We start from the raw sequence: 9,448 nt of genomic DNA, 5'->3' as shown, positions 1-9,448 counted from the left end.
GGTAGAAGGGTTGTTTTCAGGATTATAGGTTTGAAGAGACTGCTGCTGCTACTCAGGTTTGGTGCACAACCCCTTTTCTCTTCATGGAGCGGACCTGAGGCTGAGAGTGGAATGGGTTGTCTTATGGGCGAATCATGATTAAAGGAGGGGCAGTTTTGAAGATTAACACCTCACCACTACCGTGGTGAGGATTTTATGGATCCTCTGTAATGGGGGTGGGAGTGCAGAGATGTGGGTGGTATTTTGAGAAGGGGCCTCCCAGGGTATTGGAGGCAGTGAAGGTGAAGGGTGGGAAACCACTGGCAGCTCGATTGGGGTAGGTTGGGGGATCTGACCAAGTTTACAGCGTTCAAGGACAGTGGAGCTCGCCGGCCCACTTATTCCTCCGACATCCGAATCCCAGGGGCACAGGTGACTGCTTCCCTGAGAAAAAGTGGCTCCAGTAGAAAGGCAGGGCGCAGGAACGCCGGAGTTTTCCCGCCACCGCCGAGGGCGTGAACCCTGACGTCAGGGCCCCGCCCTTACCAAGATGGCGACACTCGTGAGACCGGAAAGAGTTTGTAGATTCCGCCTTGACCCGGCCTCCGAGGTGGGGGCGGGACTGCCCTGCGGAATGTGCCCGCCTCTTCCGCGGTGCCCCGCACGGCGCGATGGCGTCACGGGTCCGCCCCTACTCCTGTTCCGGGTTCCTGAGTCGTGTGCGTCGGCGACGGTAGTGACGCGTATTGCCCGGAGGATGGCGGACGCCGGCTTGCGCCGCGTGGTTCCCAGCGACCTGTATCCCCTCGTGCTCGGCTTTCTGCGCGATAACCAGCTCTCGGATGTGGCCAATAAGTTCGCCAAGGCAACCGGCGCTGTGAGTCCCAGACTTGGGGCACCGGCTGGGGTGGGATGAGCACAGGGCTGCCGGCTCTGGCATGCTTAGGTTTGCGGGTAGGGAGGTCTGTGGGGTCCGCGAGCCCAGTGTCTGCCAGGCCTTTGTGCCGAGCTCACGGCGGTGACCGGTAAAAGCCTGGAGTCTCGGCATCCCTTCTTCCACGAGGTCTTACTACATAGCGCAGAGCCTTGTTGCTTTTTTCTTGTGAGCGGTGCTGCGGCGGCAGCGTGGGACCCTCGTGGCCTAGGTCACGTGGCTGGCGGAGTGTGGCTAGGCGGGAGCGCCGAGTCCCACTGGAGATGTTAGAGGCTCCTGGTTCCATCCTTGGGCTTTACGTTTGCTGATGCAGAACGGTTCTTGACCTTACTTCTCAATCGAGTTTACCCGGGACTCAAAGATAAGTAAAATTGCTTTAGAAATAACGAAGGTTGAGATTTCCGTTAGTAAAGAAGAAAGTGAACCAGAGTAGAGAGATAGGATTCTGCTTTTAATTATACTGAAGCAGGATTGAGCATCATAGCCCTACCAAGCCGGCATATCTGTTGGCTTGGATCTTTGACTTCTGCCATCAAACAAGTCTAGGTTTGGGAACAAGCTCTGCCACTTAAAACTTATGGCCGGGCCACTTGCTTAGCCTCTGAAACTGTTTCTACTCCTATGAGGATGTCGTCGTCCACTTTATAGAATTTTTGTGTTTCAGTAACATCATACATACAAAATGGCAATACCATTGCCTGGTGCTCACGAAGCATCAGTGAGTGAAAGCTGTTATCTTAGTTATGGTAACTTAGGAAGTTCCAAGAACTTGTAAAAGTAAGATGACCAGGAATGTGAAAGGTTTGGAATCTGTATCTCAAGGAAAGCAGACATGCCTTCATGGGAAAACACCCTCAGGGACGGTAGAGTAGAGTTGTAGTCCTTGGAAGTCTTAGTCTTTGAGAAGATAGGCTTGTTCTTTGTGGCAGAATCAGGCAGCACAAGGAGAGAATTAGATCAGCCTCAGAAAGAACTTCCTTAAGCCATGTGGTCTGGTACAACTGATTTCATGATGGAATTGTTAGAGAAGCTGCTGAGAGTGTTTCCACAGTTGGCTGGATGGAATTGGGTCTTTTAGAATTAGGAATCTTTTATATGACAAAAACTAATCTTTATGGAGGCCTTACTAAGGGCTAGATGCTGTTTCCAGATGCTAAGCTCTTTATATGCATTATTTCTTATTCTCTCAACAGATTAGTTATGTAGTATTACTTATCTTATAGGGAAGAGGACAGTCTCAGAACGATTAAGTGATTTGCTCAGGGTCACACAGAAATAACTGGCAGAGGTGACTTTCACATCTATTCATCTAACTGAGCCTGTGCTTGTGTGTACTGTAATGCCTTGCCATTTTGGGGGGCACCAACCTGTAATCTGTATCAGTGTAATTAGTAGCTGAATGCAATTCTGTACTGAACGTGTAACATAGCGTTTTACTAATCTTCTCTTGGAGGTTGATTTCCAATGATTTGGTATTATAAACCATGTTGTAGCAAACATTCTCTTGTACAGATGTTTGTTTCATGGGTAAGGATAAATTCCTGGATAATACACTGCTAGACTAAAGGGAATGTACATTTTTAAAGGCTTTGATAAGTAGGATTGACAGGCAGGGGATAGATGGTGCCAGAAACTACAGGAATAGCTCAAGTTTTTGATACCAAAAATTGGAAAATATATAAATAGAATATTTTTCTCCTAGTTTATGCAAGTAGGAAAAGTCTTACAGCAATGTAACATTTCTACCAAGTATAGCAGGTATAAAGCAAGTCACTTTTAATGAGAGAATAACAAAATCTGAACTCTCATAGACTAGCCAGGGTAAAATTTTCTTACCTTGTTCTTTCTCGTTTCTCTTACAGACCCAGCAGGATGCCAATGCCTCTTCCCTCTTGGACATCTATAGTTTTTGGCTTAAGTAAGTCTTCCCTGTGCCAATGTAGCTGTTGTCTCCCCCCCAAAATGGGCTGAGCTGTGTTCCTTGGTTTGGGAAGGTACTGATCCCCCAGAGGTTAGCCTAATCTACCTCAGCAGGTCCACCAAGGCCCCAAAGCGGAAGTTACAGGCAAATGGACCTGTGACTAAGAAAGCTAAGAAGACTTCATCCAGTGACAGCAGTGAGGACAGCAGCGAGGAGGAAGAAGCCCAAGAGCCTCCAGCTAAGAAAGCTGGTAAGGCCCAGCAGAAGTTTTAGTTCCAGGAAAGGATTTGTAGCCTGTCTATACCACATGGCTGGTTCTTACTGGGACCTACTTTTGTTTAGCTGTACCTGCCAAGCGGATCAGTCTGCCTCAGCATCCTGGAAAAGCTGCAGCTGAAACATCAGAGAGCAGCAGCAGTAGCAGCAGTGAAGAATCCAGTGATGAGGAGGAGGACAAAAAGAAAAAACCTATCCAGGTTTGCAACTTTGGGAAAGAGAGAGATTACATAAGGGAATGGAAAGAAGAAACCTAAACTTGGCTTTTTTAGCTTGATGGTAGTGGGCAGACAACAGATGATTATGAGGTCTTTTAGAGATGTAGAAGCATGAAGTCTGGAAAGGATATGTGAGGTTGAAGTTGGGCCCTGAATCTAGAGGAAATTCAGTCCATTCTGCTTCCCTGGCAGTATCGGGTTTCTCTGGGACACTGTCTAGGACTCCAAGAAGAAGTATGTTTTGTGGACAGGTCCTGGGAGCTTAGGGAGGTACAGGGCCAGCAAATTAAGTGGCTGAACTTTTTGTTTATTAGTAAGAGCTTGTTGCCCTTTCTATATGTTATTCTGCTTAGCTTTCCCTTGCTCTTACTGCTCCATTCGCCTCTGAAAAAGAAGGTGCCTAGGAAGCCTTCTATCTTGGGATGCCCTTTGAGTACCCAGAAACTCCTGCTGATTATCCTCATTGTGGGTTCTCTCACAGAAGGGAGTTAAACCCCAAGCCAAAGCAGTGAAAGCTCCTCCTAAGAAGGCTGAGAGCTCTGATTCTGATTCTGACTCAAGCTCAGAGGATGAGGCTCCAAAGAACCAGAAGCCAAAGACAACACCCATGGCAGCTAAAGCTCAGGCTAAGGCAGCAGCCAAACCAGGTACTGTTTCTGTTCCCGAGAGGCTAGGCCGGGTACCAGGTTGCTTTGGGGACTGGTATGAAAATTGCTTATGCAGTGCAGTGGTGCAGTAGCACTGCTTGCTGAATTAGAGGTGTTGACTAGTGTCTTTTGTTTTTGTTTTTTTTTAACTTTTCACTAACAAGTAAGACATTTCATAATTAGGGGCCAGTAACTACAGAAATAGTCTGACAAGGGAAAACATGTTTTAAAGAATGGTGTCATTTTAGCATTTTTAGAGTTACATTTCATAGACATTTACACTTGCACAAATCCCATTCTCTTGTGACTACATGTCTGTTTTTTTTTATGTTCTTCACTGCCATTTTTTCTCCTGTATCTTCCATGGGACAAAGGAGAATTTTTACTTTCTTCATTAATTTTCTGGTGATGAAGGTTAGATTATGATTTGTGGGAGCTTCTCTGGCACCAGTGAAAGTTGGCATGAAAGACTTCAGGGGGCATATTTAAATGATTTGCATCATATCATTTTTTTCTTTAAGACAGCTTTGTTACTGAAATTGGGCAGTAAAGTTATCCTCTGGTACAGTAAACCACAGCCTTCTTTACACCTGCTCCAAAGGCAAGAGAAGTGAGAGACTCCTAAGTTCAGAGCTAATAGGAAAGAGGTTTCTATGGCCGTTTAACACCTAGGTGCGCTTTACAAAGTTTCTTTTTTCTTCTTAGGTTCACCAGCTCGGGCAGCACCTAAAGTAGCCAATGGCAAAGCAGCCAGCAGCAGCAGCAGCAGCAGCAGTAGCAGTGATGACTCTGAGGAGGAGAAGGCAGCAGCCATCTCTAAGAAGGTCTGAGCCTTGACTTCTGCCAGGGAGGAGGGGGCAGGGGACGGAGGTGCGGGTCTCCCTTTCCTGGCAAGGATTGATTGGGTCAACATGTTTCTGTGGCAATTAATTTTCTCTGTGTGATGCAGACCATACCTAAAAAGCAAGCTGTGGCCAAGGCTCCAGTGAAAGCAGCTGCCCCCCTGGCCCCGAAGAGTTCCAGCAGTGAGGACTCCTCCAGTGAGGAGGAGGAGGAGCAGAAGAAAAAACCCGTGAAGAAAAAACCAGGTGACTGGACATGGGGAGTCAAGCTGCACGACTGTAACCAGGCCCAGTTGCAGAAGGACCTCTGCTGTCCCCATGTGGACCTCTCCATAGAGCCACGTGGCATGATGGCTAGCTTCTCCCAGAGAAAGCCTCATTGCCTCTTATAATCTAGACTTGGAAATAACACACCATCATCTCTGCCATGTTCTGTTAGAAATGAGTCACTAATCCTAACCCATGCTTAAGGGACGGGGAGTTAAGCTCCATTTCTAGAAGGGAGAGGTATCAAAGAATTTATGGACATATTTTAAAGCCACCATGCTGTCCCTTTTAAACAGGTCCCTATAGTTCAGTCCCCCCGCCTTCTGTTCCCCCACCCAAGAAGTCTCTGGGAACCCAGGCTCCCAAGAAAGCTGCAGAGAAGCAGCAGCCTGTGGAGAGCAGTGAGGACAGCAGCGATGAGTCTGGTGAGTTGTCAGCTGTGGTAAGCGGGTCTGGGGAGTGTATGAGGACTAGGGAAGACAATGCTTCTGCCTCTTCTGCTTTTTCCTGAATTGGGACAGGGCTAAGGCTCTGTGTGGGTCTTTGCATCCTTCCTTTTATTGCCCCTGGGTGGGTCAGGACTCTGGACCTAGTCTGATGCCATAGGTTCTCTCCAGATTCAAGTTCTGAGGAAGAAAAGAAACCCCCAGCTAAGGCAGTCATCTCTAAAGCCACCACTAAACCAGCTCCAGCAAAGAAGGTAGCAGAGAGCTCTTCAGACAGCTCAGGTAAGGCGTATGGAGGCCGTCAGTGGGAGCTTCAAGGGCTCTCCTCAGCCTGGTTTGGGGAGCTTTTCATTCTCTTCTCCCTGTCCAGACTCAGACAGTTCTGAGGATGAAGCTCCTGCCAAGCCAGTCAGTACCACCAAGAATTCCGCAAGTAAGCCAGCTGCCATTCCCAAGCAGTCCACAGCTAAGCCAGCCACCACTCCAAAGCAGCCTGCAGGCAGTGGCCAGAAGCCTCTGACCAGAAAGGCTGATAGTAGCTCCAGCGAGGAGGAGAGCAGTTCTAGTGAGGAGGAGAAGATGAAGAAGACTGTAGCCACCCCTAAGTCCAAGGTGATGGCCAAAGCAGCTCCATCTTTGCCTGCCAAGCAGGCCTCTCAGGGTGGTGGGGACAGCAGCTCTGATTCGGACAGCTCCAGCAGTGAGGAAGAGGAGGAAGAGAAGACGCCTAAACCCGCAGCTAAAAAAAAGGCACAGAAGGCAGCAGGAGCCATAGCCCTTTCCAAGCCAGCCTCTGCGAAGAAAGCAAAGGCCGAAAGCAGCAGCAGTTCTTCCTCTGATGATTCCAGTGAGGAGGAGGAGGAGAAGCCCAAGAGCAAGGGCACTCCAAGACCACAAGCCCCCAAGGCCAATGGCACCTCTGCACTGGCTGCCCAGAATGGAAAAGCAAACAGGGACAGCAACGGGGAGGAGGAGGACAAGAAAAAGGCAGCAATGGCAGTTTCTAAGCCAGGTCTGTATCCAAAGAACCTGCCTCCTGGTTTGTCCCCCAAATCAGGACGGGCTATACTCTTGGGGGATGGGATAGGGCACAGAGGCCCATAATGGCTTCCAGTTGCAGGCCCTTGGTGTAGGTACCTGGGAGGAACAGGAAACTGATCTGAGTCTGGCTTTTTGTTTCATAGGTTCAGGAAAGAAACGGAAGCAAAATGAGGCAGGCAAGGAGGCAGAGTCTCCTCCAGCCAAGAAAATAAAGCCCCAGACCCCCAACACATTTCCTAAAAGGAAGAAAGTAAGTTGTCTTATTTTCCTCTTAGGGACCAGCCTTAAGAGTAGAAAAGGAAACCTTGAGTCGTCTTGACAGCTCTTTGCCTGGCCTGGCGCACAGGGTTATGCCTGCACACAGGTCAGGTGGCCACTTCATCTTTTTCTACCTCACTCTTCTCCAGGGAGAAAGAAGGGTGTCTTCCCCGTTCCGAAGGGTCAGGGAGGAGGAGATCGAGGTGGATGCTCGAGTGGCAGACAACTCCTTTGATGCCAAGGTGAGGAGAGAGGGTGTGCACCGTTCTTGAGCAGGGTTGGGTAGGAGAGAGGACAGCTTTTGGTTCTGGTAGGCAGAAAGCTCTCTGGGTTTGGGTTGCCTGGAGCAGGGAGAAGAAAGTGACAGTCCCTGGTGTTGTCCTATGTGCTAACCACCTTTCTCTGCTTACCAGCGAGGTGCAGCCGGAGACTGGGGGGAGCGAGCCAATCAGGTTCTAAAGTTCACCAAAGGCAAATCCTTCCGGCATGAGAAGACCAAGAAGAAGCGGGGCAGCTATCGGGGAGGCTCCATCTCTGTCCAAGTGAATTCCATTAAGTTTGACAGTGAATGACCTGGGGCTGTTCGTGGCATAGCAGGGGTGATCATCTGAGACCACTTACTTTTCCCAGTGGACCTGGGAACCCCAGCTCTGTTGCGGGGGGGGGGGGTCTTGGTGAAGACAGCAGTTTAGGTCTGAAGACTGCATCATAACATCCTCTGAGGTCCTTTTCTGTGTTCGTGGTGTTGTACAGGTTTGTTTTTGAGTGTTGGGTAGCAAGGACAAGGTGAAAGGAGTGTTCTCTTTTTAAAGAAAATTTTGTCTTAGTTGTTCCCTCTTCTCTGTTCTGTGGAAGTCCTCATACTGAGAAATTTGTATATTTTATATTAAATCATTTCCTATTGAGTTTTGTTATTTTCAAAGGTGGGTTCCCACAGAGAAAATCTTAAGCTACCGCCCAAGACACAGCAAAGGTCACGTGTGAGTTTTTATAAGTGGCGAATTCTGCCTATGTGAGTGCTCATGCCCACATTTCACCCCTGCTACCCTGAGGCAGTTAAGAATGGTTAATGTATATATCTGTTAAGCATGAACTATGTACCTCATTCATGGGGTCTAGTACTGAAGTTTTCAGCCAGCATGGACTTACCTACTTTTGGGGGTAAAATTTACTGTTTTGCAGGCAAAATTCTGGTGTGGTGTGAATGCCCTGGGGTCAGTCTGAATATTCTGTTTTCTGTAATTTTATTATTACATAATGTTTGCAATACATGTTTTTTAATTTGAAAGCGTGAACTTTTTTATTTTTCAAAGACTTTTTTGGACTGGCTTGACCCTTAATACTTACAGTGTTGAGTACTAAATTGAGGACTACATCTCTTTTTTTTTTTTTTTTTTTTAAAACATCTTAGAGGACAAAATAACATTAATCTGAAAAGTACACATCACTTGGTATTTCTATCATGGTAGCAGTGGTGACACAGTTTCATTAACTACTACAAGGTTGGGAATCACTGATGAAGAAAGAGGAAGAAGAAAACCTATAGTTAAAAACCTCAGTCCTCAGTAGGAATTAGATTAGGTGAATTTATAGGTAACCTATATATATGCTAATGGAGATGGGAAGAAACTTCACAAAGCATATTATCTGGTAAAACTTGAGTTGAATGTGGTTGAGAGAGCATCCTAATAGGATTGTTGTGTCTTTTAGTTGGTACATGGGAGCAACTGATGTGCCCCCTTGAGAACTTTAACTGTCAGTAACAGTAAAAACCAGTGAGCAGAGATGTGACTCTTAGGCCAAGCAGGCTGATTGTGAAGCTATAGGAGACAACTACTGTTGGCACTGCTTGGCCAGAGCAAGGTGGGGAGGGAAGAGTCTAAGGAGCTCTCTGGAGGCTGGGCTGTCCCTGTGATGGGGCAGTGCTCTAGCTTTATGGATGAGGTGTAGCTGAAGATCAGCCTCCCCTTGTTTGGGTTCCAAGTAACCTGATAACCTGGTTTTCTATGTAACTGCCTCTAGGAAGAAAATGTGCTCTTCATGCCGACAGAGGTATTCAGTCTGCATGGTAAAAGTTCTACATCTTACTACAAAATAATAAACTGGCTGGTTTATAATGTGTCTTGGGAGTTTTATTAATGTGAGTCCAGAGCCCTCCTACCTCCTACCAGAACAACTTGAGTTAGAGGCCTTGGGGTCCAGACTTGTGAGTTCACTGTGGAGCCTTCTTGGTAGCAGCTTGCTGGCTCTTCTTGGCCATACCTTGTCCCATGGTGCTTTTTCCAGGCAATAGTCCAGCCTCTGCATAGTCTAAATTGGGGGTTGGCAAAATGGCCTGTGGGCCAGAGCCAGCCTGTGGCTTGTTTTTTTATTGCTCAGAAGCTAAGAATGGTTTTTATATTTTTTAAAGGGCTTAAAAAAAGGGAAACTGACATGACAGGCTTTATGTGGCCACAGAGTGTACAGTATTTACTATCTGGCCCTTTACAGCTTGCTAATCCGTGGCCTAAATCAGTGGTTTCACAACACTGGCTGAAAATTAGAATTATCTGGGGAGCTTAATTAAAAACACTGATACCCAGGGACCCATCTCTCAACCAAATCAGTCAGACACTGGTG

General features: G+C 47.4%; 1 protein-coding gene across 2 annotated transcripts; it reads left to right on the top strand.

Annotated features, from left to right (window-relative positions):
* The first annotated feature begins 681 nt into the window (after positions 1 to 681).
* Positions 682 to 8,951, top strand: NOLC1 (nucleolar and coiled-body phosphoprotein 1). 2 transcript variants are annotated; one of them, XM_006182957.3, is made up of 13 exons: positions 682 to 856; positions 2,776 to 2,831; positions 2,948 to 3,084; positions 3,177 to 3,310; positions 3,810 to 3,975; positions 4,681 to 4,799; positions 4,925 to 5,063; positions 5,381 to 5,509; positions 5,702 to 5,812; positions 5,901 to 6,542; positions 6,715 to 6,821; positions 6,979 to 7,071; positions 7,243 to 8,951. In XM_006182957.3, exons 1-13 carry the CDS (start codon positions 737 to 739, stop codon positions 7,399 to 7,401), a joined length of 2,112 nt encoding a protein of 703 aa, XP_006183019.1. In that variant the 5' UTR covers positions 682 to 736; the 3' UTR covers positions 7,402 to 8,951. The 2 variants fall into 2 exon arrangements, with proteins under 2 accessions (XP_006183019.1, XP_006183018.1); XM_006182956.3 differs by having other exon boundaries at positions 692 to 856; positions 2,945 to 3,084.
* Positions 8,952 to 9,448: the final 497 nt, after the last annotated feature.

Source organism: Camelus ferus, chromosome 11 (assembly GCF_009834535.1).
Source record: "Camelus ferus isolate YT-003-E chromosome 11, BCGSAC_Cfer_1.0, whole genome shotgun sequence".
NCBI classification, from domain to species: domain Eukaryota; kingdom Metazoa; phylum Chordata; class Mammalia; order Artiodactyla; family Camelidae; genus Camelus; species Camelus ferus.
Note: the sequence above shows the minus strand (reverse complement) of the source record. Positions and strands in the feature narration are given on the sequence as shown.

Bases quoted from the DNA above. Each gene is read 5' to 3' on its own strand.
- NOLC1 (XM_006182956.3), top strand. From the start codon at position 737: ATGGCGGACGCCGGCTTGCGCCGCGTGGTTCCCAGCGACCTGTATCCC. The intron at 3,976-4,680 runs GTACTGTTTCTG...TTTTCTTCTTAG, and splicing joins TAAGGCAGCAGCCAAACCAG to GTTCACCAGCTCGGGCAGCA. The intron at 7,072-7,242 runs GTGAGGAGAGAG...TCTGCTTACCAG, and splicing joins ACAACTCCTTTGATGCCAAG to CGAGGTGCAGCCGGAGACTG.